Source organism: Carcharhinus amblyrhynchos, chromosome 16 (assembly GCF_965287045.1).
Source record: "Carcharhinus amblyrhynchos chromosome 16, sCarAmb.v2.hapA, whole genome shotgun sequence".
Lineage (NCBI taxonomy): Eukaryota > Metazoa > Chordata > Chondrichthyes > Carcharhiniformes > Carcharhinidae > Carcharhinus > Carcharhinus amblyrhynchos.
The window spans coordinates 50,124,178-50,150,617 of record NC_137339.1 but is presented as its reverse complement, the minus strand read 5'-3'; the positions used below and the strand labels follow the sequence as shown (position 1 = coordinate 50,150,617).

Sequence of the window (26,440 nt, the reverse complement as noted above, 5' to 3'; positions counted from 1 at the left end):
AAAGATGCGCGGGTTAGGTTGATTGGCCAAGCTAAATTAACCCTAGTGTCAGGAGGATTAGCAGGTTAAATATGAGGGGTTAGGGGAACAGGGTCTGGGTACGATTGTGGTGGGTGCAGATTTGATGGGCCGAATGGCCTCCTTCTGCACTGTAAGGATTCTGTGAAAAACAAAATACTGTGGATGCTGGAATCTGAAATAAAAACAGAAAATGCTGGAAAATCTCAGCAGGTCTGACAACAGCGGGAATTTTACTGCCACGTCCATCCTGGAATCGGGACAGGCACGGCTCGCAGAACGGAATTTTCAACTGGCCTCGGGCGGGATTTTGTGAGCCTCGCCTGAATGAGGTGGGACAATGCTGGCTAACATCGGCGTTTTGCGTCTGGATGAGCCCGGATTTGGAACATTAGCCAGTACTTATTTTACTGCCCAGCCTGCCACGGGAATAGGAGGGCGAGGGGCGTACTAATGGAAAGCTGCCAAGGCGCTACAGAAATGTAACTGGCTGCTTCCCCCGGCTATATATTGTCCCCGGGCGCTGTCATGCTGTGTGGCAGTGGGGGTGTTGACACAGCTGGAGAAAGAGCAGATGCAGCTGCTCAGTCTGCGCCCTCAGCCACTGTCCATTGCGGAGGGAGGGGGGGTGGGCGTGTTCCGGTGTTTTTTTTTAGAAGGGGGCTGATCTTCTTCGGCAGCTCGATTCCGGCGGCTGCAAACAAAACCCCAGAGTTGTGAAAGCAAAGCTGGGAGGGTGCGCGCGCGCGCGCCAGAGAGAGAGAGAGAGAGAGAGAGATTGGGGGGGGGGGGGGGGGGCGGGGGTAGCAAATATATCACTAACCACTATCCTTACAGCCAGAGTGGAGGCGGAAGTATTGGCAAGAGGGTTGAAGAGACTGCCCCCGAGAGCTGGCAGACACATCCTGGGGAGAATGGATTCCCTGAGCTTTCTCCTGCTGCCCTGTCTAATTCCAGTAAGTATAAAAACTGCCGTCCCTTCCCTTGCTTGTTACATGGAGATTAGACACCCTGCGGGACAACTCTCACCCACCATTTCGAAAGAGGAAGTCCCAAGTCTCACTACAACAGACTGACCCTCAATATTTTAGCTGCCCCCCGCCCCCCCTCTCCCCTGGGTAATTGGCACTCTTGGTAGATTCCCTCTCCCCTCCTGGCGTTGCTGGTGAAGGCGGGGAGGGGAGGGGGTCGTTGGGGGGTAATATTTATTTGAAGTTTATATTCTTGTTTGCAAGTAACTCTGGGGCCACTTCAGTGAAATTCAGCGCGAGATGTTTCTTTCACTTTCGGTTACCTGCCCCAGATTATTTTGTGCCCACTGCTTGCTCTGTGTGTGTGTTCAGTTGGTGGGCTTTATTCCTCCCTCACTGTAAATGCTACCCTGGCGACATCAGGATGTGGTTGCAGGGCGGAATACTTGACGGTAATTGTGCGGATATCTATCGGGTTTTTCTGTATCAGTCCACCTAGACGGTGATCACCCACTCCTGAATCAGTGGCTCTCTAATGGTTGAGAGAGAGATTGCAAAATGCAGACTGGCGCCTCAGTGAATACCGAGAGAGTGCTGCACGGTCGGTGGTGCTGACTTTGGTAATAGTTTGTACCAGTTGTCTGTCTGCCCCCTCAAGTGACATTCCGTGGCATTAAGAGCAGAGGAGAGTTTTTTTCCTCTCTCCTGTCCCAACATCAATCCCTCAACTGCATCACTAAAATAGGTAATTTGGGTTATTATCACACTGTTTGTGGGAGCTTGTGCATAAGGGTGTCACTTCCTACATTAGAAGTTACTGTCCTTCAAAATTGCATCACATGAACAATTCCCCTGCTCCTTAGTGCCACAGGACCTGAAATGTCCACTTGAGAAAACAATCCGAATCGCAGGTTAATGGCACCTCCACCGATGCAGATCTCCCTCAATATTGTACTTTCAGTGCTGCTTTGAAACAAAATGAATTATCTCTGGCCAGGTAGACAGCTTACTTATGTGCTAGCCAAAATCTTCACCTGAGTATTAGGAAGTACTGTTCCCAACTGTGGACATCTGCCTGTCTTCACAACTACTGTGTCAGGGAACTCAACTACACCTTGAATAAGTAGGTCTGGTGTTGCCACTATAATAAAGTTACCTTGTTTCACAGGTGTGTACATTACATCAGGAAAACTCATTGGGACATTTCACCATTGACTTTGAAACCTATTTGTGATCTATAGTTACACCTAATTCTGAAGGAGACTGGGTTTTTCTCTGTCTCAGTTCAGCCTTCAAAGGGGTATAATTTTACCCCATGTTAAGATTTTTTCTGTAACGCTCTTGTTGCATCACTTGACAAGCAGTAGCTAAGTGGAACTCTGTGAATATACAGTTACTTTTTTTTAACTCTTTGATGGGATTTGGGCCTCACTGGGAAAGCCAGAATGTATTGCCCATCCCTAATTGCCTTTAAACTTGGGGTGGCTTGCTTGGCAGTTTCAGAGGACAGTTATGAGTCAACGACATTGATGTGGGCTGGGGGTCACATGTAGGTCAGACTAGGTAAAGATGGCAGATTTCCTTCCTAAAAGGATGTTAATGAACTAGATGGGTTTTCATGACAATTGGTAGTTTTATGGTCACCATTACTGAAATTAGCTTTCTATTCCAGATTTGTTAATTGAATTGAAATTTCATCAGCTGTTGTGGTGGCATAGTGGTTAGCACACTGCCTCACAGTGCCAGGGACCTTGGTTCAATTCCAGCCTCTGGTAGCAGTTGTGGAGTCTCCCTGTATCTGTGTGGGTTTCCTCTCAGTGTGCAGGTTAGGTGGTTTGGCCATGCTAAATTTCCCCTTAGTATCCCATGATGTGTAGGTTAGGGGGGATTAGTGGGGTAAATGCATGGGGTTATGGGAATAGGGCAGGATGAATGGATAAAATACTCTGTCAGAGAGTCGATGCGATGTGGAGATGTCGGCATTGGATGTAGGCACAGTAAGAAGTCTCACAACATCAGGTTAAAGTCCAGCAGTGCCAGTCACCTATGAAGGGGCAGCACTCCAAAAGTTCATGCTCCCAAATAATCCTGTTGGACTTTAACCTATTGTTGAGAGACTTCTTAGAGAGCCAATGTAGTGTCGATGGACCAAATGGCCTCCTTCTGCACTGTAGGGATTCTATGATTTGAAAGAAAGTCCCCAGGTAATGAGTGACATTACCACTCCACCACCATCCCCATATAGAGCTTCAAGATATTTTATCATATATACATAAGAACATAAGAAATAGGAGCAGGAGTAGGCCATCTAGCCCTTCGAGCCTGCCCCGCCATTCAATAAGATCATGGCTGATCTGAAGTGGATCAGTTCCACTTTCCTGCTTTCTCCCTTAATCCCCCCTATCTATCAGAAACTATCCACCCGTGACTTAAATATATTGAGCGAGGTAGCCTCCACCACTTCAATGGGCAGAGAATTCCAGAGATTCACCACCCTTTGAGTGAAGAAGCTCCTCCTCAACTCTGATCTAAATTGCTCCCCCCTTATCTTGAGGCTGTGCCCTCTAGTCCTGCTATCCTTTCTAAGCGGGAAGAATCTCTCTGCTTCTACCCTATCTATCCCCTTCATTATCTTATACGTCTCTATAAGATCCCCCCCTCATCCGTCTAAACTCCAACGAGTACAGACCCAGTCTATGTAGTCTATCTTCATAGGCTAACCCCCTCATCTCTGGTATCAGCCTAGTGAACCTTCTCTGCACCCCCTCCAAGGCCAGTATATCCTTCCGCAAGTGCAGCGACCAAAACTGCACACAATACTCCAGCTGCGGCCTCATCAGTACCCTGTACAGTTGCAGCAAGACCTCCCTGCTTTTATATTCTATCCCCCTCGTTATAAAGGCAAATATTCCATTCACCTTCTTGATCACCTGCTGCACCTGCAGACTGGGTTTTTGCGACTCATGCACAAGAACCCCCAGGTCCCTCTGCACCGTAGCATGCTGCAGCTTTTCGCCTTTTAAATAATAATCCCTCCTACTATTATTTCTGCCAAAGTGGATAACCTCACACTTGCTAACATTATACTCCATACAGCCTGTCAGTTGGAGAGTTCCTGAGCTGTTGCTGATAATGATTTTATTTCCAGTGTATCTCTCATTGTGACTTGTTACCTCAGGTAACCATGTGCACATGGCCACATTTTAGTTTATAAGGGGTCAGTGGAAGTGAGGTTTTGCGTGCGTGTGAGAAAACGCATTTAGAGTGCACCCACACAGCGATGTCTGCCACATTATTTAAAGCACTGTTACTTGGAAGGAAATATATGTGGGTTGAAACTATGTCCCCACGCAAATCTTTTGTCCATTATTCAATGTAAGCTGTGGGTTAAAGAATTTGTTAAAATAGTGGACAGGGGAATTCATAGGAAATTGCTGACATGTTTGTTGTTAGGATGGCACAGCACCATCCCAAACCCTGGAAAGCTGCACTGTATAAAGAGAGAAGGCATTGGGGTAGGTGATACAGTTGGATGATAGAATTGTTTTTGCTGCTTTAATATAATCTACCAATTTGAAGTAAACTAATGCCCCTGTTGGCTCCCTGAAAATCAGCGAACCCTTCGGATGGACAACAGAAACTGATGCCTCATTGAGAACTGGCACATATGAGGAAGTGTAAGGCCTATGTGCATTGCTTCTGACACAACAGAACTAAGTTGCTTCTGCAGAACTGGAATGTTAAATGTTCTGGTGTTTGAACCACCAAGCATGAAGGCTGGAACTAGTAACTTGATTTAAAATGAAGAATGGTGAATTTTACCAGTATTCTGTCACCAGTTTAAATTTTGAAAAGTATTTGAAGTTCACCAGAAACCTAAACAGGGTTAGGTGTGTTTTGAGCATTCGAATTATATTCTTGTGGTTTACTGACTGGTATTTTGTTTGAAAGGCTTGTAACTGCTATGTACAGTGGACTCCTCCCACATTCTTTTGACCCAATCAGCCAAATATTCCAACGCTGGGTGCCGCTCTAGACAAACTGAGAAGGACCATAAAAGTTTAAGGATCTACCTTGAAAGCGCCAGTTCTTCCAGCGCTGGCCCATCAATACACTGATAAAAGGGAGAGGGGATATGTGAATTTCTACCCTACCTGCTGTACAAAAGAATGATTGAAATCAATTTCACTGCCACTGTCAGCAGATCTGGGATGACTAACCTGTTTCTATGCATTCTAATCTCCAATATTGGCTTTCCAATATTGTATTAAGGTTATTGCTAGGCATTGGATGATGTGCAATTGAACTGAAAAATATGCTTCTATTCCAAGCTTGACTTATATCTGGGGGGTGGTCAGCTTTGAGCCGTACAACTGTGCGACTGGATATAGGGGTCTGTCATATTGATGACTATGGCATGAGTAATTTTATATTGCATGTAGGATGAGTGAATTGCCATGTCATCCCAGAGGGCATTTAAGAGTGAACACATTGCTGTGGACACAGCAGATTTCCTTTCCTAAGGGACATTAGTGATCCAGATGGGTTTTATGACAATAGTTTCATGGTCATTATTAGACATTTTATTCCAGAATTTCGTGGCATTCCAACCATCTACTGTGGGACTTGAGCCTGGTTCTCTCGAATACTAGTCCAGTGACAATACCACTACACCACTACCTCCCTGGAGTTGATGAAAGAAGACGTGCATTGCCACAACATCAATGTGTGTAGACTTAAAAGACAACATTTGCCATTATTACAGTGGCACAATGGTTAACACTGCTGCCTCACAGTGACCAGGACCCGGGTTCAATTCTGGCCTTGGCGGACTGTGTGAAGTTTGCACTTTTTCTCTGTGTCTATGTGGGTTTCCTCCGGGTGCTCCGGTTTCCTCCTATAGTCCAAAGATGTGCAGGTTAGATGGATTGGCCATAGTAAATGTGCAGGGAAAGGGATGGGAGGATAGGGATTAGGGGGTGGGATGCTCTTTTGGAGAGTTGTTGCTGACAGAATGGACTGTATGGCCTCTTTCTGCAATGTAGGGATCCTATGGTTCAGCACGATCTTGAGGAGGCTGGGATAGACAGGGTGGATGTTCTTCTTCAGTTAGCTTACTCAGTCATCATCTGCATTCAGTTTTGGGCATTACACCCTCAAGAAGGATAGCTTGGTCTTTAGTGGTTATCATCAGAATGAAACTGGGGCTCGGGGTTAAATTATGCATAAATTTATCCTGTATTCCCTTGAGATTAGGAGATGGAAATGTGATTGATTGAGGAGTTTAAAGGATAAAATAACTTGATCAGGTAGATACAGGAAAAAAAACTCTCTTCTCTGGTGGGAGAATAAAGAATAAAAGAGACGTAAGCTTAAAAATAGAGCCATTCGAGAGCAAAATCAGGAAGTACATGTTCACATACAAGCTGAAATGTTGAACTTTGCCCCGAAAGGTTGCAGATGCTGAGTCAATTGGAGCTTTCAAGACCAATATTGATGGGTTTTAGTTGGTTAGAGGGGTATGGAACAAGTAAATTAAGGTGCTGCTCGAATTGACGACAGAGCAAACTGCAGGCTCTGGAACTCTTTCTCCTGTTGAACATTTTATTCTATATAAGGCTCCTGGCAACATGATACAGCATCTTCAGATCATTTTCCAGACAGCACTTGCTAAATGAAAACTGTGAGGAACTAACTCTGTTACTGTCTGTTCCTTTGCTTGGTTCAAAGATTTATTTTTTTTTCTTGAATCTGTTTAAAAACACTTCTTTGGGAGGATATTGAGTGAAAAGAACAGTCCTGTTTTAAATACTTTATCAAAACTGGCCTGATAATTTTGTGACAGTTGGAATTCCCCTGAACACACTTAGCTCTGCTAAATTTATCTCTGAAAATTTTGAAACTGCCATTGTCCTCTTCAACCCCAGCTGTTCTTTCACAAATTTCATAATATTTAAATATTGAAAAGAAAATGGAATTTGAGTTTCTCTCTGGAAGGAGTAACTGAGGCCTGTAGCAACCAAACCCAGTAAAAGCCTAAATCCTACATGGGGATTTCCAGCTCAGGAATTCAGTGAAGAGACTTCCTTCTCAATGGCCCAGCTGTCTGTTTTTCAGATGATGGCGAGTGTTGGCAGACTATTCAACTACTGAGGGCATCACCGATGAACATGATCGTGATTCGCTTAGGTGTCTGCCCATATGTAATTTTGAGCCACACTCACTGGCTTAGTTTTACTGCTCTCCCATGAGGAAATAGATCAATTAATCTATTAAATAAAAAAAATTCAGAGGTCAGTCGCATCTCATGTTTCTGAAGAGATGGTGGAGAGTGCTCACTAAGCCGGAAGCTCTTTGGCACTGCTTTTACGAATAGTTGTTCCTAACTATTCCCAACATTGGCTCAACATGTTCCTGGAAATTTTACCCCACCTTCAACTGCGTCACCCAGTCAAACAGCCCATTCCCCTCTGCAATATTTGGATAACTAATAAAGAAATGTAATCAAAGAAAATAAAAGAAACATTTCTTTTAATGCCTCTATAAATTCTCCTCTACCTTACTTACATTAGTGTCCACAATATTTATCAGCAACTCCAGGAAACTCCCTCGGATGATCCAGATGGTTAGTAATTCTAATTATTCCTAGCTTATGAAAAAAAATCCAGAGACCCAGTTTGATACTGTGGGGATCCATGTTTGAATCTCACCATGGCAGAAAGTGAAATTTGAATCCAATAAAATCTGGAATTAAAATCCTAATGACGGCTATGAAACTGTTGTCAATTGTGGGGAAAAACCTATCTGGTTAACTAATGTCCACCAGGAAAGGAAATCTTCCATCCTTATCTGCTCTGGCTTACATGTGATTCCAACAATGTGGTCAATTCTTACCTGCCCTCTGAATGGCCAAGCAAGCCACTCAGTTCAAGGGCAATTACAGGAGGGCAATAAATGCTGGCTCAGCCAGTGATACTCACACACCATAAATGAACAATTTAAAAAAACGTATGTTGGACCTACCTGAAAGTGCTCTGTGGTTTCTCCTGGTGCTGTGTTAGGTTAATTATAAGAGGGAGATTAGTGTGAGTGGGGAGTAGGGGATAGTGGATTTATCTAGCAAACTAGTACAACACGACGCACTGTGCCTCCAATGGAACTCCAAGGCCGCAGGCTCAGTGATGGACCCACAGTGAGGTGGGGTGGTGGTTGGGGAGAGGCATGTGGGAGTTGGGATGACTGCCCCCTTCCTGAGGAAGAGGGCAAACCCAACTGCGCAACAGAAGAATAGATCACTACATTAGGGAGAGTATTGATGAATATGGAACCAAGGGATGGACAGATGGACAGCAAACACACACGACACACACAGCTTAAAATCAAGAAGGAGAAAATAATTACATTTCAAGAATAAAAAGAAATCTGTAGAATAGAAACTGAAATGAATATTGAAATGGGATAGATGTAGAAATGCAGATAAACAGGCGGAGTTGAATCCAGGAGTGGATATCAGATGTTTTGCGTAGTTTCCTTTCGAGTGTTGTGGTTTCTCTGGTGAGATGGTGCTAAAGTTTGTGGGAGATGTTTGTGCAAACACAATGCATGCAGCTGGCTCTTTAACAATTTGACAGGGTTTCCACCCTCGTAGGTAGGATCTCAGAAGATCCTGTCTCAAAATTATCATCTACGGTGACACAGAGCCAGCCACTCGAGAGAACTTTGATCTGCCATTTCTTTGATGCCTGTCATCCACTGCATCATGGGCTTGGATTCTCGTCTTTGCATTTTGGGTGAATCTGAGGTCTTGGCTGTTTCTTCCATGGGTACAAAAGATCCCCACCCTTATTTTGAAGAACGATAGGGATGTTCTCCCCAGTGTCCTGGTCAATATTTACCCCTCAATTAACATCCCTGAAACATATGAGCTTGTCATGACCTCATTGCTGTTTGTGGGAGCTTACTGTGCACAAATTTGCTGCTGTATTTTCCTACATCACAACAGTGACTGCATTTCAAACATACCTAATTACCACCACCTCAATGCCTGATGTCCATTCCCTTTCCCCTGCCTCCAGTGGGCTTCCTGGAACTGGCAGTGTGTATGTGTGTGGGATTTAATAGGAACACTGGGCCCTGAATCCTAACAACTTTCCCACCCATCTGCCCAGGGTTCTGCCACTTTGGGCATCCTTGAGGGAGGTGACAGCAGGCCTTGTGAGGCAGTCTTAAAGATCCTGAGATCTTTCCATGGAAACAGTTACTTATCCCCAGTTAGTTATCTACGGTGGTCATGGCAGCTGCCAAAGTTTCCTTAATGGGTCTGTCACTCTCTTCAAAGAGATTCTGCCCTTTTGATGCCATTGCTTTTTCTCTTGGTGCATTACCAGTGGATAAGCTCTTAGCATCGCTAACATTTCCCTCTTGAACTGACCATTGACAAAGGATTGGACTGGAGTCAGACTGAACTGGGCCAAAAGAGCAGAAGTAAATACAAAATATTTATATTACCGTAGGAGGAAAACAATTGACTGAGTGTGTTATAGGGTTGTTTGCCCCATGGTCAGAGATAGACATGTACTTGTTTGTTCATTATAGCCAGTGAACCTCAATATGGTCCATAATAAGGGGAATTAAACATGCCTGGATATGCTGCACATTCTTAATCTTGGGTCAAGCGCTGTCTTTTGGTTGAGACATTAAATCAATGTCCTACGCTTCTGCCCTCTTGAGTGGATGTGAAAGAGTACTATTTGGAAAAAGAGCAGAGATTTTGTTTGAAGAGTCATTTGGACTTGAAATATTAACTCTATTTTTTCTCTCCATAGATGCTATCAGATTGCTGCTTTTCCAGCAATTTTCTGTTTTTGTTTCAGGTTTTTAGCATCCACAGTATTTTGCTTTTGTTACAGGAGAGTTTGCCCAACAGCCAGAACAATATTTATCACTCAGTCGACACCTTCAGTAATTTCCCCAACCTATACTATAGCAATTACTGATAAATCAGAGCAAGATGTAGATTTACCTCATCTGATTTTCCGTGTCTGAAATAGATACGTTCCATAGAAGTGGGTGAGTCATATAGAGAGGAAGAGAGAGAGAAGGTCAAACAGGAACACAAATCGCAAATAAGGAATTAAAAGTGTGAGACAGAAGCAGGATGTGTTGGGCCTGCTGTGCTGAGGATCATTGAAACCTTACAGTGCAGAAGGAGGCCTATCAAGTCTGCATCAACAACAATCCCACCCTAGGCCCTGTCTCCACAACCCTACACATTTACTCTGCTAATCCCTCTAACCTACACATTCCATGATACTATGGGGCAATTTAGCATGACCAATCAACCTAACCCGCACATCTTTGGACAGTGGGGGAAACCCGAGCACCCAGAGGAAACCCACGTAGACATGGGGAGAATGTGCAAACTCCATACAGATAGTGATCCAAACTGAGAGTTGAACTCAGGTCCCTGGAACTGTGAGGCAACAGTGCTAACCGCTGTGCCACCGTGCCGCGCAGTCTCTGTGAATGACTTGTGTGTGTGAGAAAGAAGGGCATGCTGGAAAGTGTAGTTTACCCAGAGTGCTACTGACACCAGGGGTCTGTAAAAATAAATCTGTGTTTTAAGACATTGACGCTTGATTTACAACCATCGCTGAGGCATGAACACCAGCAAAATAACTTTAAAATAGATTTATTTCCTGGTGTTGAACTCATTATGCTGTTATTTTTGTACCACAGAGAAGAATACTGATTTGATGAAGTAATTTGATGCTGCACTCACAATTGTGGGTTGAGACAGGCGATCAGTTGGGCCTAGCTACTCAAAAGGGAAAATACAGCAAAACGGTGACATAAGAATACTGATCTGAACTGGTCTTGTATACCTTAAACTGGAACACTCGTAAAATGGGGAAATAGAATATTGGTCTGACTGTTTTTTACCTTCTGGATGAAAGGATGAGCATGATTCAGATGTTAGCTGTTTGAAACTCAGGATAAAGTCCCTCAATATTATTGTCCAAATAAATCCTTCAGCAAGGGAGAGGGAAAATAATACATTTGTGTTCCTGTAAATAACTGGGAAAATAGAACTGTTGGCGTCTAACTGCTTTAGATCACCGATTCGTCCTGTAAAAATAAAACTCTTACCAGATGTGTCGGCACAGGATTACTTGCTTATGAGTTGAAACAGCTAGGGTCAAAATGCCTCACCCTATTTTGCAGCGGAGTTCTGTGTTCATTCTTGTCTTGCACACATTGAGAAATTCCTTCCTCCTCTTCTGACATCTCTCGTTCTTCCTGCAGTTTCGCAAGCAGCAGTACGCCATTCCAGGTGCCATCCTTCATCCGGGAGAGCCATCAGTCCTTTGTCTTGGAGGGCGTGTCAGAGCTGATCCCAAATTTCCCACGCTTGCTCTCTTGGAGTTTCTATACATGCAATTTAAAGCTGTGCCTCCCACATTAACTTTCTTCCTGTCCTTAACTCAGGGAACAATGATAAAAGCAAATTATTGTGGATGCTGGAATCTGAAACCAAAAGAGAAAATGCTGGAAAATCTCAGCCAGCCTGGCAACATCTATAAGGAGAGAAAAGATCTGACATTTCGAGTTCAGATGATTCTTTGTTAGGAATAATGATTCTAATAATGAATAATGAATTGGTAGGGGGATTGAATTTAGGAGTCGCAGCGTCATGTTGCAACTGTACACAACTCTGGTGCGGCCGCACTTGGAGTACTGTGTGCAGTTCTGGTCCCCACATTACAGTAAGGATGTGGAGGCTTTGGAGAGGGTGCAGAGGAGGTTTACCAGGATGTTGCCTGGTATGGAGGGGAGGTCCTATGAGGAGAGACTGAGGGATTTGGGGTTGTTTTCGCTGGAAAGAAGGCGGCTAAGAGGGGATCTTATTGAAACATATAGGATGATTAGAGGTTTAGATAGGGTGGACAGTGATAGCCTTTTTCCTCGGATGGAGAAAGCTAGCACGAGGGGGCATGGCTTTAAATTAAGGGGGGGTAGTTATAGGACGGATGTCAGGGGTAGGTTCTTTACCCAGAGGGTGGTGAGGGATTGGAATGCCCTGCCTGCTGAGGTTGTAAATGCGCCTAGTTTGGGGGCGTTTAAGAGATCCGTGGATAGGTTTATGGACAAAAAGGGATTGGTTTAGGTTAGTGGGTCATTGTTTTTTAACTGGTCGGCGCAACATCGTGGGCCGAAGGGCCTGTTCTGCGCTGTAATGTTCTATGTTCTATGTTCTAATTGTATATCTTCACCTGTTAACTGGGCTGAGATTAATGCCGATGGGAAATTAAAACTGGGACATGCATCTGTGCATAGAATCCCTATAGTGCAGAAGGAAGCCATTCGGCCCATCAAACCTGCACTGCCAACAAGCCCAATCCCCATACCCCCATGTATTTATCCTGCTAGTCCCCCTGACAGTAAAGGGCAATTTAGCATGGCCAATCAACCTAACCCGCACATCTTTGGACTGTGGGAGGAAACCAGAGCACCCAGAGGAAACCCATGCAGACACGGGGAGAACATGCAAACTCCACACAAACAAGCATCAAGGCTGGAATTGAACCCAGGTCCCTGGTATTGTGAGGCAGCAGTGCTAACCACTGTACCACCCTGTGATTTGGTATTATCTTAGCTTGTGTTATCTTTCTTTACAATGACCCTTTGGGAAACTTGTTTATTTTCAATGTCGGCTCGGTCAGCAGTGCCTCTGGCCTCAAGTCATGTGTTCAATTCCTGCTCTATGCACAAGTATATGTTCCAGGTGCCCGGTATAGCACTGAGGGTGTGCAGCACTGCTGGAGAAGTTGTTTTTTAGATGAGGGGTGGATGTAAAAGGTCCCAAAGGATATTTCCAAACAGGAGCAGTGGAGGATCTTTAAGGAGATCTTTCTTGGTGCTCAGCGGAAATTTATTCCGATGGTCAAAAAGGACCGTAGGAGGAGAGGTAATAAGCCGTGGATAACGAAGGAGGTGAAGGAAAGTGTTAAATTAAAAGTGGAGGAATTTAGAGGAGCTAAGAGTAGTGGGCGAGAAGAGGATTGGGAGAGGTTTAAATGTCAACAAAGATTGACAAAGAAGTTGATGAAGAAGGGTAGGAGAAACTATGAAGCTGGGCTAGCGCTTAATATAAAAAAGGATAGCAAGAGTTTTTATAAATATATAAAAAGGAAGAGGCTGGCTAGGGTGAACGTTGGTCCTTTAGAGGATGAGAAAGGGGACCTAGTCGTAGGGGATGGGGATATGGCTAAGGTATTGAATAACTTCTTTGTGTCTGTCTTCACGGAGGAGGACGTGAATAATTTGCCGGGTGTTAGCGATGGAAATGTGGTAGGACTGGAGGGTCTTAATGACATTACTGTTACTAGAGAGGCGGTGCTCGACAGACTGGAGGGGCTGATTGTGGACAAGTCCCCAGGACCGGATGGAATGCATCCGAGGGTTCTGAAAGAAATGGCGGAGGTGATAGTGGATGCCTTGGTGGTTATTTTCCAGACGTCGCTGGATTCCGGGGAAGTGCCGGAGGATTGGAAAATGGCTAATGTTACGCCGTTGTTTAAGAAGGGTGCCAGGCAAAAGGCGGGGAATTATAGGCCGGTTAGTTTAACGTCTGTGGTAGGTAAAATGTTAGAATCCGTCATTAAGGAGGAAATTGTGAGGCATCTTGAAGGGAATTGCTTGATAGAGCAGACGCAGCACGGTTTCATTAAAGGGAAGTTGTGTCTGACGAATTTATTGGAGTTCTATGAGGATGTGTCTAGGGCGGTGGATAGAGGAGAGCCGGTGGATGTGGTCTTTCTGGATTTTCAGAAGGCGTTTGACAAAGTACCTCACAAGAGGTTATTGCAGAAGGTCGAGGGACATGGAGTTGGGGGTAGGGTGTTAGCGTGGATAGAGGATTGGTTGTCAAATAGGAAGCAGAGAGTGGGGGTCAACGGGTGCTATTCGGATTGGCGGATGGTGACTAGTGGAGTGCCCCAGGGGTCGGTGCTGGGGCCTCAGCTTTTTACCATTTATATAGATGATCTGGAGGAGGGAACCGAGTGTAGGGTGTCGAAATTTGCTGATGACACCAAGATTGGGGGAACGGCAAATTGTGCGGAGGGTGTGGAGAGTCTGCAGAAGGATCTAGATAGGCTGGGCGAATGGGCCAGGAAATGGCAAATGGAATTTAATGTTGGCAAGTGCGAGGTGGTCCACTTTGGTAGGAATAATGGTAGGAAGGACTATTACTTACGTGGCGAAAAACTGCAGCAGGCGACGGTGCAGAGGGACCTCGGGGTCCTTGTGCATGAGTCGCAAAAACCCAGCTTGCAGGTGCAGCAGGTGGTCAGGAAGGCGAATGGGATGCTGGCCTTCATAGTGAGGGGGATTGAATATAAAAGTAGGGAGGTCTTGCTGCAGCTGTATAGGGCATTGGTGAGGCCGCAGCTGGAGCACTGTGTGCAGTTTTGGGCGCCGCACCTGCGCAAAGATATTTTGGCCTTGGAGGGAGTGCAGAGGAGGTTTACTAGGCTGATACCGGAGTTGAGGGGGTTGAGCTATGAGGAGAGGCTGAATAAACTAGGCTTGTACTCGTTAGAGTTTAGAAGAATGAGGGGAGATCTCATTGAGACGTATAAGATGATAAATGGGATGGATAGGATAGAGGTGGAGAGACTCTTCCCGCTCAAAAAAGACAGTAGGACTAGGGGGCACAGCCTCAAGATAAAGTTGGGGCGGTTTAGAACGGAGTTGAGGAGGAACTTCTTCACTCAAAGGGTGGTGAATCTCTGGAATTCTCTGCCCGTTGAAGTGGTGGAGGCTGCCTCGCTAAATATTTTTAAGACGCGGGTTGATGGGTTTTTGATAAGAGAGGGGATTAAGGGTTATGGGGAGAGGGCGGGAAAGTGGAACTGAGCCACGACAGATCAGCCATGATCTTATTGAATGGCGGGGCAGGCTCGAAGGGCTAGATGGCCTACTCCTGCTCCTATTTCTTATGTTCTTATGTTCTTATGTAGGTCTCCTTGGTGTACTGGCTAATGTTTAACAGATGATCCGGTCACTGTCACATTACCATTTGAGATATTATACCAGGTGCAAAATGATTGCTGCAACAGTGAATTTACTTCAAAGGTTTGTAAGGAGCTTCAGACATCTTGAACTTGTGAAAGTTGCTATGATCAGTGCACACTTTTCTTTTCCAAATATGTGTTTACAGTGCCGTAAAAAATCTCCTACTCAGATTTTTGAGGCATCACACCCAGAACAAAGGAGTGAAGGAAATGTAAATGGGTAAAGGTGGTTGTAGAACAGTATAACTACTAGACCAGTAATCAGTTGGCTGGATAGTTGGTTAGTGATGCAGAATGATACCAACAGTGCGGGTTCAATTCCCGTGCTGACCGAGGTTATTCAACCTTCTCAGCCTTGCCCCTTGCCTGAGGTGTGGTGATCTTCAGGTTAAATCACCACCAGTCACAGTCTGTGATCATCTAGGACTATGGCAACTTTACCTTTTTAAATCCAGAGACCCAGAGTAATACTCTGGACCCTCGTTTGAATCCCACCATAGCAGAATGTGAATTCAATTAAAATTTGAATTAATTAAAAAGTCAAATGATGATCATGAAAAGATTGTCGTAAAAACCCATCTGGTTTACTTTCCTCCTTTTAGGGGAGGAAATCTGCTGTCCTGACCTGGAATGGCCTCTAGACTCACCCTGGTCCACTTTTAACTGACCTCTGAGATGACCTATCAAGGTACTCATTTCAAGGGATTGGGATGGGCATCAAATGATGGCCCAGCCAATGACTCCCACATTCCAAAAAAGTATTATTCCTCCTTCTGTCCCATCATTACAATTTATTTTACCACATTCCCTCTGTGTGGTTGTCATATTTCTCCTCTTCCCCTCATTCTGCACCATTCTTAAGCGCTGTCCATCCATTATCCAGTTTATATAGAATACCTTCATGCTCTAAATGTGGGTGTCTGATCTTTCAGCAGGCACCTTATGTCTCCCCAAGACATAAGTTACAATAATTAGCAGTTAATGCATTTTTGTCCTATTTGCAAAGGTTTGCCATTGACATGAACCTGATCATCTGAGGGCCAAGTTTTCGGCTATTTATTGGCATTGTACAAGACAGGAGGTGACCATTTTCTCTTGTGAACAAATTCAAACAACCAGTTCATTCAATAAGTGAGTCACCTTTTGTCACAAACCGTGTTGTTTAACAGCCCAGAATCCAAAAACTAGTAAGAAATGCATTTTTGTGCCTCTCTACCTCTCACCCCTCTTTAAAACTGACAATATTTCCTCCTGTTATATCCTTATATGTTTCCATGTAAAATCTTGACATGTTTTGTTTTGTTGAAATTCTGTCCTCTTGCCAGTGGGGATCAGTAAACCAAATAACCAAATTTACCAAAAGACCTGCAATGAAAAAAATTGCCAAACAAGATATCATTTTTTGTACTTTTTTTACTTTGACCCAAGTCAGAATCAAATTGTCACTTGGTTGTTCAGAACTTGAGTTTACTGAAGAAGGCACATGCTGGCAAAGATTTTCATCTTGCTCTCATCAGGAAAGAAGCATGATTCTGGACTGATGAAAAACTGCAACATCACATCTCCTCTTCCTTCAGCAACACTCGAGTCAGAATCAATGTAAATTGAACGTAAGTTAACAGGCAAATCATGGCCACTATAAACTGTAAATTATACATGGAACAGTGGATACAACAGTGATAAATCTCTCAGATTTTTTTAGGTAATCCACTTTGCTTCTACGGGCCTAATTTTAATCCAAGTTCCTCCAAGCATGGATCTTGTTCAGGCAGAATTCCAGACCCTTCCCTTCAGGGACTTGGTGAATTCTCCCCAGGCAGCAGCTTCTGCGTGAACTGCTGCAACAACCCTGAACGTGCTTTCCAACCAATCGAGGATCCAGCTCTCTGACTCAACCTCCTCCTCTCCAGCTCTTCACTTCCCTCTTTGTTTGCCACAGAACTTCCTTCCTATTGGCAGAGATCAAGGGTCAGCAGTTTATATGGACAAGTATATCATTTTGTCGAAAAATTATAGTTGACCACTTTACAGTTCAGACAGAATGCTTTTCAAACATTTTTGAATAAAGATGGATTCCTCAATTAAAATCACAAGTTTTGTTACTGGTTTTGCTTCCATCAAAAGCTGCCACAGTAATATATAAATGCAAGTTTTTGTTGTAATAGGTCATTAAAACCACACATCTTCAATGTCCTGCATCATCATTACATTGGACTGTTTCTTCACATGTACTACATAGAATTATATAGAATTTAATATCACAGGCCATTTAGCCCAGCAATTCTATTGGTTTTTATTCTTTCATAAGAACATAAGAAATAGGATCAGGAGTAGGCCATCTGGCCCCTCGAGCCTGCCCCGCCATTCAATAAGGGCTGATCTGAAGTGAATCAGTTCCACTTTCCGGCTTTCTCCCCATAACCCTTAATTTCCTTGTCTATCAGGAATCTATCTACCCATGACTTAAATATATTCAACGAGGTAGCCTCCACCACTTCAATGGGCAGAGAATTCCAGAGATTCACCACCCTCTGAGTGAAGAAGCTCCTTCTCAACTCCATTCTAAACTGCCCTCCCCCTCATTATTTTGAGGCTGTGCCCTCTAGTTTTGCTATCCTTTCTAAGCGGAAAGAATCTCTCTACCTCTACCTATCTAGCCCCTTCATTATCTTGTAAGTCTCTATAAGATCTCCCCCTCAGCCTTCTAAACTCTAACGAGTACAGACCCAGTCTATTCAATCTCTCCTCATAAGCTCCGGTATTCCTGGTGAACCTTCTCTGTACTCCCTCCAAGGCCAATGTATCCTTTGGCAAATACGGAGACCAAAACTGCACACAGTACTCCAGTTGCGGCCTCACCAGCATCCTGTACAGGATCTATATTGCAGCAACACCTCCCTGCTTTTATATTCCATCCCTCTCGCTATAAAGGCCAACATTCCATTTGCCTTCTTGATCACCTGCTGCACCTGCAGACGCGGTATTTGCAATACGTGCACAAGGACCCCCAGATCCCTCTGCACTGTAGCATGCTGCAGCTTTTCACCCTTTAAATAATAACCCCTCCTACTATTATTTCTACCAAAGTGGATAACCTCACATTTGCTAATGTTATACTCCATCTGCCAGGTCCTCGCCCATTCACTCAGCCTATCCAGATCTCGCTGCAGACTTTCTGCGCCATCCACACAATTTGCTTTTCCACTCATCTTTGTGTCATCAGCAAATTTTGTTACCCTACACTCAGCCCCCTTCTCCAGATCATCTATGTATACGGTAAACGGTTGAGGCCCCAGCACCAGTCCCTGTGGCACTCCACTAGTCACCAACTGCCAACCAGAAAAGAACCCATTGATTCCAACCCTCTGCTTCCTGTTAGATAACCATCCTCAATCCATGCTAACACTTTACCCTGAACTCTGTGTACTCTAACCTTCTGCAGCAACCTTTTGTGAGGCACCTTATCAAACGCCTTATCGAACTCATAGGACATGAGCATTGCTGGCAAAGCCAGCATTTTATTGCCCATCCTTAAGCTACTGGTGAACCATGTTCTTATACCACTGCCATCTATCTGGGATAAATAAATCCACAGTACTGTTAGGGAGGGAGTTCCAGGATTTTGATCCAGCAACAGTGAAGGAACTGCGATATAGATCCAAGTCAGAATGGTGTGTGGCTCAGGAGGGAACTTGCAGGTGTTCCCAACTGTCTGCTGCCCTTGTCCATCAAAGTGGTAGAAATTGGGATTTGAAAGGTTTCGTTGAAGGAGCTTTGGTGAGATGATGCAGTGCATCTTGTAGATGACATAAACTGCTACTACTGTGGTTTTTGGTTAAAGAAGTAAATGTTTATGGAGGGATGCCAATCAAGCAGGCTGCTTTGGCGTGGATGATGTTGTGCTTCTTTTTGAGCCTGAATGTTGTCCAGGTTTTGCTGCATTTTGACATAGAGTCATAGAGTCATTGAGGTTTACAGCATGGAAGCAGGCCCTTTGGCCCAACTTGTCCATGTTGCCTTTTTTTTCCTAAAACCTCTAAGCTAATCCCAATTGCCCGCATTTGGCACATATCCCTCTAAACCAACGTACCCTTGTAACTATCTAAATGCTTTTTAAAGATAAAATTGTACCTGCCTCTACTACTACCTCTGGCAGCTTGTTCCAGAAGCTCACCATCCTCTGTGTGAAAAAATTGCCCCTGTGGACACTTTGTATCTCTTCCCTCTCACCTTAAACCTATTGCTTCTAGTTTTAAATTCCCCTACCTTTGGGAAAAGACATTGACTATCTACCTTGTCTATGCCCCTCATTATTTTATAGATCTCTATAAGGTCAGCCCTCAGCCTCCTACGCTCCAGAGGAAAAAGTCCCAGTCTATTCAGCCTCTCCTTATAACTCAATCCATCAAGTTTCGGCAGCATCTGAGTAAATCTTTTCTGCAGTCTTGCTAGTTTAATAATATCTTTTCTATAATAGGATGACCAGGTGTGGCCTTACCAATGTCTTGCACAACTTCAACAAGATGTCCCAACTCCTGTATTCAATGTTCTGACCAGTGAAACCAAGCATGCCAAATGCCTTCTTCACCACTCTGTCCACCTGTGACTCTACTCTCAAGGAGCTTTGAACATGTACTCCTAGATCTCTTTGCTCTGTAATCTCTCCCCAACGCCCTCCCATTAACTGAGTAAGTCCTGCCCTGGTTCAATCTACCAAAATGCATCACCTCGCACTTGTCTAAGTTAAATTCCACCTGTCATTCGTCAGCCCACTGGTCTGGAGACGCATGTAGGTCAGACCAGGTAAGGATGGCAGATTTCTGTCCCTAAAGGACATTAGCGAATCAGATGGGTTTTTATGACAACTGATAGTTCTATAATCACTGAGATTAATTTACAATTCCAGATTATTTTTCAATGCTGTTTTTTATGCTCCATATCAGGGGTTGTCAACCATTCTGCTTCTGAAGCAAACCCACCCCCCCGTGTGATAAAAATTCCACAGATTGCCTGTAACACAATAGCAATGCCTTATTGCTTCAAAATTAAATCATTAAGCATATAAATATGCTTAAGAATAGAAGTAGGCCATCTGACCCTTCAAGTCTGCTCTGCCATTCAACAATATATTTTATTTGTTTTATTAAATGCTGTCCTCTTGTCTTTCCACTTCTTCAGCTAAAATCTTCTTTTTCCTTGATACTTCGACTAACCAAGGACTTCTCACATCATTCTCCTACCATTTCCCACTGTGCACGTTTCTGTGCCTCAAGCAAGCATTTATACAAATATTGAATGTGGTGTGTAAATATTGTACTGGATCTAAATTTAGTTTTCCAATAGCACTCAATTAACTCAATTATAGCTTGTCCACTCTTGTAAATTCATTGATGAAAGCACAAAATCATAATACTTTAGTTAATAATTTAGTTCAATAAAATTCAGTTGCAAGCAATGATCATAAGTCAGTCTTCACCAATGTTTTCCGCACAGGAATTGTGACAAACTCTGAAATCAATAGCTTTGGTCTTTCCAGTAGTTCAAATAGAATAGAATCTCTACGGTGCAAAAAGAGATCATTCAGCCCATTGAGCTGTTTCTCTGAAAGAGTATCCTATCCAGGCCCAAATGCCCCTCCTCTCCTATCCCCATACAGCCGCACATTTAGCATGGCCAGTCAACCTAACCTACATATCTGTGGACTGTGGGAGGAAACCAGAGCACCTGGAGCAAATCCATGCAGACATGGGGAGAACGTGCAAACTTCAAGGTTAGTTAGTTAGAAGGAATTTGCACTCAGACATATAAACAATTTTGTGCGTTTGTAGAAGGCTGTATCCATACAGCATCAGTCTAGACTTCGCCAACTACTGCTTTATGAACAACATGAAAATAATAATTTTTCAAATAAGCAGCAGATTTGTTACATGCAACTGCTGGGTCAGAATCCTGGAATTCCCTCCGTACCAGCACTGTGGGTGTACCTACACCACATGAACTGCAGCGGTTCAAGAACACTACTCACAAGGGCAATTAGGGATGGACAGCAATTGTTGGCCTTGTCAGTGATGTTCACACTCCATTAGAGAATGGCTACAAAAGCCTCACTACGACAGCTGGTTTTGATAGAGATTCATAGAATCCTACAGTGCAGAAGGAGGCCAATCGGCCCATCAAGTCTACACTGACCACAATCTCACCCAGGCATAGGTACATAGTTACGAACAAGATGCAGAAGTAGGCCATTTGGCCCCTTGAGCCAACTCTGCCATTTAATAAGATCACAGCAGATCTGATGGTAATCTCAATCTACATCCCACCTACCCCTGAGGAACAGAAGTTGCGATAGGGTCCAAAGGCAATGACTTTGGTCCTTTTAATATTTAGCTGGAAAAAGATTTCTGCATGCTGAACAAGCAGTATGACAACTTAGAGACAGTGAAGGTGCTGTAAGAAGCAGTGATGAAGTAGAACTTGGAAAATTAAGAGAAAAAAAGTAAAAAAACAAAGTTGATTAGAAGGAGACGGCTGGAAAAATGATGAGATGTGAATTAACCTATTAGTGGAAAACAGGTATTTTACACATGTGACTGGAGATAACAATGGATCTATAGAAGGAGTAAGGTCAGAGGGGAGAGGTATGGAAATTGACACGTACTGCCAAAAACCAACTCCACAGGAGGATAAAGTTAAAGGAATAGAAATAGTGTAACTGTAGAACACTAAGATGAAGGGGTGAGAGAGTTAACATCAGAACTGCAGCAAGTTGCAGTTATATTGAATCAGCCATTTTCCTGAACCTGAAGACTATTTCCCACACATGGGCATCTTAACCTGTGTGTGATAATTATTTGCTGGAATTAGCTCATTTGTTACTTAATATTGGATGTTGTTTGGGAAAAGGGTGTCTGAGTTCAGGTAAAAGTAGGTAGTTTGGGGACCAAGGAATATTTTTGTATAAAATTAGATGGGTAAAACCATCAGTATACTTAAGAGTCACAGAGTATTACAGTCCTCCTTGTCGAGTTGATTTTGTTTTTCTTTTAAGTTAATAAACATTCTTTATTAATTCTTTACACAATGATGACTGTTTTCTCACTGCTCACTGAGTTGTACATTGTTCCTTACATAATACCAAAAAACACATACATCACTACAAACTAGTGTTCTAAAGTACCCGACTGGGTTTTGGGATACCCTTGCATTTAACATCAGTGGTGTTTGGTAACAAGCTGGATGTCATCAGCTGACACATGGAGATGTGTTTTCACTAATGTTGCTGAGGGACATCATGTAGGAATGGTACGGCGATAATTATGGGGGATTTCAATCTACATATTGATTGGTCGACCCATGTTGGACGTGGTGGGCTTGAGGATGAGCTCTTGGAATGCTGCCGGGATAGTTTCCTTGAACAGTGTGTGTTGGAGCCGACGAGGGAGTGAGCTATCGTAGATCTGGTGTTATGTAATGAGGCAGGTAGAATTAGGGACCTTGTGGTGAAGGATCCTCTTGGGAAGAGTGATCATTGTATGATGGAGTTTCTGATGCAGATGGAGGAGGAGAAAGTAGGATCCCGGACCTGTGTCCTTTGTTTGAACAGAGGGGAGTACGATAAGATGAGAGAGGAATTGGCGAATGTAGATTGGGGGAGCAGATTGAGAGGTAGGACTGCTGAGGACCAGTGGAGGATCTTTAAGGAGATCTTTCTTGGTGCTCAGCAGAAATTTATTCCGATGGTAAAGAAGGATCGTAGGAGGAGAGATAATCAGCCGTGGATAACGAAGGAGATAAAGGAGAGTATTAAATTAAAAGCTGATGCGTTTACAGTGGCTAAGAGTAGTCGGCGAGAAGAGGATTGGGAGAGGTTTAAATATCAACAAAGAATGATGAAGAAGTTGATAAAGGAAGGATAAACTATGAAGCTAGGCTAGCGCTAAATATAAAAAAGGATAGTAAGAGTTTTTATAAATATATAAAAAGGAGAAGGCTGGCTAGGGTGGATGTTGGACCCTGAGAGGATGAGAGGGGGGATTTAGTGGTGGGGGATGAGGAAATGGCTGAGGCCTTGAATAAGTTTTTTGCTTCGTTCTTCACGGAGGAGGACGCGAATAGTTTGCCAGGTGTTAACGATGGAAAGATGGTAGGAGTGGAGGGCCTGAATGAAATCATTATTACTAGAGAGGCAGTGCTCGACAGACTAGAGGGACTGATGGTGGACAAGTCCCCAGGACCGGATGGAATGCATCCAAGGGTTCTGAAGGAAATGGCGGAGGTGATAGTGGTTGCCTTGGTGATTATTTTCCAAACCTTGCTGGATTCCGGGGAAGTGCCAGAAGATTGGAAAACGGCTAATGTTATGCCGCTGTTTAAAAAGGGTAGCAGGCAAAAGGCAGGGAATTATAGGCCGGTTAGTTTAACGTCTGTTGCAGGAAAAATGCTTGAACCCGTAATCAAGGAGAAAATAGTGAGGCATCTTGAGAAGAATTGTTTGATGGAGCAGACGCAGCACGGTTTTGTTAAGGGGAAGTCGTGTCTGACGAATTTATTGGAATTCTATGAGGATGTGTCTAGTGCGGTGGATAGAGGGGAACCGGTGGATATGGTGTTTCTTGATTTTCAGAAGGTGTTTGATAAGGTGCTGCACAAAAGGTTGTTACAGAAGGTTAGGGGGCATGGAGTTGGGGTAGGGTGTTAGCGTGGATAGGGGATTGGCTGTCAAATAGGAGGCAGAGAGTGGGGGTCAATGGGTGCTATTCGGATTGGCGGATGGTGACTAGTGGAGTGCCCCAGGGATCGGTGCTGGGGCCTCAGCTATTTACCATTTATATAGATGATCTGGAGGAGGGAACCGAGTGTAAGGTGTCGAAATTTGCTGATGACACAAAGATAAGTGGAACGGCAAATTGTGCGGAGGGTGTGGAAAGTCTGCAGAGGGATCTAGATAGGCTGTGCAAGTGGGCGAGGACCTGGCAGATGGAATACAATGTTGGCAAGTGTGAGGTTATCCACTTTGGTAGGAATAATGGTAGGAAGGACTACTACTTACAGGGCGAAAAGCTGCAGCATGCTACGGTGCAGAGGGACCTGGGGGTCCTTGTGCATGAGTCGCAAAAACCCAGTCTGCAGGTGCAGCAGGCGGTCAGGAAGGCAAATGGGATGCTGGCCTTCATAGTGAGGGGGATTGAATATAAAAGTAGGGAGGTCTTGCTGCAACTGTACAGGGCACTGGTGAGGCCGCAGCTGGAGTACTGTGTGCAGTTTTGGTCGCCGCACCTGCGCAAGGATATTTTGGCCTTGGAGGGAGTGCAGAGGAGGTTTACGAGGCTGATACCGGAGTTGAGGGGGTTGAGCTATGAGGAGAGGCTGAATAGACTGGGCTTGTACTCGTTGGAGTTTAGAAGGATGAGGGGAGATCTCATTGAGATGTATAAGATGATGAAAGGGATGGATAGGGTAGAGGTGGAGAGGTTCTTTCCGCTCAGAAAGGACAGCAGGACTAGAGGGCACAGCCTCAAGATGGGGGGGGTGCAGTTTAGAACGGAGTTGAGGAGGAACTTCTTCACTCAAAGGGTGGTGAATCTCTGGAATTCTCTGCCCATGAAGTGGTTGAGGCTACTTCGCTAAGTATATTTAAGACACGGGTAGATAGGTTTTTGATAGGCAAGGGGATTAAGGGTTATGGGGAGAAAGCGGGAAAGTGGAACCGAGCCACTTCAGATCAGCCATGATCTTGTTGAATGGCGGGGCAGGCTCGAAGGGCTAGATGGCCTACTCCTGCTCTTATTTCTTATGTTCTTATGTTCATATAACAAATGGTAAAGAGCTGTGGATAAATCCTTAAGAGGTGCCAGAGGTAATGGTATGAGAGTGGAAAAAGAAGTTTATATCTGTCAGGAAATATTGAACAGGCTGGAGTTATTTTCTCTAGGAAAGAGAAGATTGAAAGGACAGAAAGGAAGGACGTAGAAGCTATTGAAAGGGTACAGAGGAGATTTACAAGGATGTTGCCTGGACTGGGAGGCATGCCTTATGAAGTTAGGTTGAGGGAGCTGGGACTCTTTTCCCTGGAGAGACGAAGGTTGAGAGGCGACCTGATAGAAGTTTATAAAATGTTGAGTGGAATAGATAGGGTGGATTCTCAGAGGCTATTTCCCCGGGTTGAAATGGTCGCTACGAGAGGACACAGATTGAAGGTGCGGGGAGGAAAGTACAGAAGTGATGTTAGGGGTAAGTTTTTCACTCAGAGGGTGGTGAGTGAATGGAATCGGCTGCCGTCAGTGGTGGTGGAGGTGAACTCGCTGGGGTCTTTTAAAAGACTTCTGGATGAGTGTATGGAATTTAATGGGATTGGGGGTTATAGATAGGTCTATAGATTGGTAGGTGTTGATGTGATCGGTGCAACTCGTGGGCCGAAGGGCCTGTTTGTGCTGTAGTGTTCTATGTTCTATGACACTGAGATCATGAAATGGAAGATGTAAAGAAGATAGTCCCACTTACTGGACAGACTGGAACTTGGGGCTATCATTGGCAGATCCTCACTAATAAAAGCAACTGGGATCTCAGGAGAAACGTTTTGGCTCAGGGAGTGGTTAGAATGATAAAGCTGCTACCACAGGGACTAATTGAGATACATTTAAGGGAAAGCTCAATAAACATGATACAGAAATGAACATACTCATATATTGATGGGATTAGTCGAAAAAGGGTGGGAAGAGACTCAGCCAGATCATTAATATCAGCACTGACCTCTCTGGGTGAATGGCTTGTTTTCTGTGCTTGGTATTAGGGAAATGAAAGTATTGTTGCAAAGCAGAAATTTAAAAGCTGTGGGAAACTGCAGGGGAGTACTGTCAATTGGATAGGTCTTTCAAAGAGCAAGTACAGTGATGATGGGTTGAATGGCCTCTTTGTACAATGACTGCACAATTTAAAAGAGAAAGTTGTACTTCATTTGGTCTTAGGGATGTCAGAGACGATGCCTTTGTGAATGGGTTGTCAGGGCAATGAGCTGAAGGAAGACCATTCTTACTAAGAAGGGAGCCTATGCAGAAATTCAGCATCTTGTTCTGAGCATTTGGTCTCTGTGTTTGATTTTCAGCTTTACCTGTGTGATGTCCCCAGCAACTGTGACAACAAGACCCAATATTTCAAGATTGACAAGTGTTGTTACAAATGTGGCCCAGGTAAGTGTATTTATCAAGGGGTTTGAGGTCAAATGGTGAGGGGCAGGGAAAAAAAATACGATGGAAACTAAACGTTTACTTGACAAATCTGAAAGCACCTTTATTTCTACCAGAACCGATGGACACTTTTAAGGTCTTTCCAATATTTTCCATAATTAAGTTGCTTTCAGATTTGGAGTGTAGACCC

At 44.1% G+C, this 26,440-nt stretch overlaps 1 protein-coding gene across 1 annotated transcript in view; it reads left to right on the top strand.

Moving 5' to 3' along the window:
- The first annotated feature begins 844 nt into the window (after positions 1 to 844).
- The window catches only part of LOC145353996 (tumor necrosis factor receptor superfamily member 5-like), a 77,365-nt gene continuing 51,769 nt past the window's right edge, over positions 845 to 26,440 (top strand). Inside the window, exons 1-2 of the mRNA XM_080205063.1 lie at positions 845 to 974; positions 26,169 to 26,253. Coding sequence (XP_080061189.1) covers positions 933 to 974; positions 26,169 to 26,253 — 127 coding nt within the window. The 5' untranslated portion in view covers positions 845 to 932. The remainder of the gene's footprint in view (positions 975 to 26,168; positions 26,254 to 26,440) is intronic.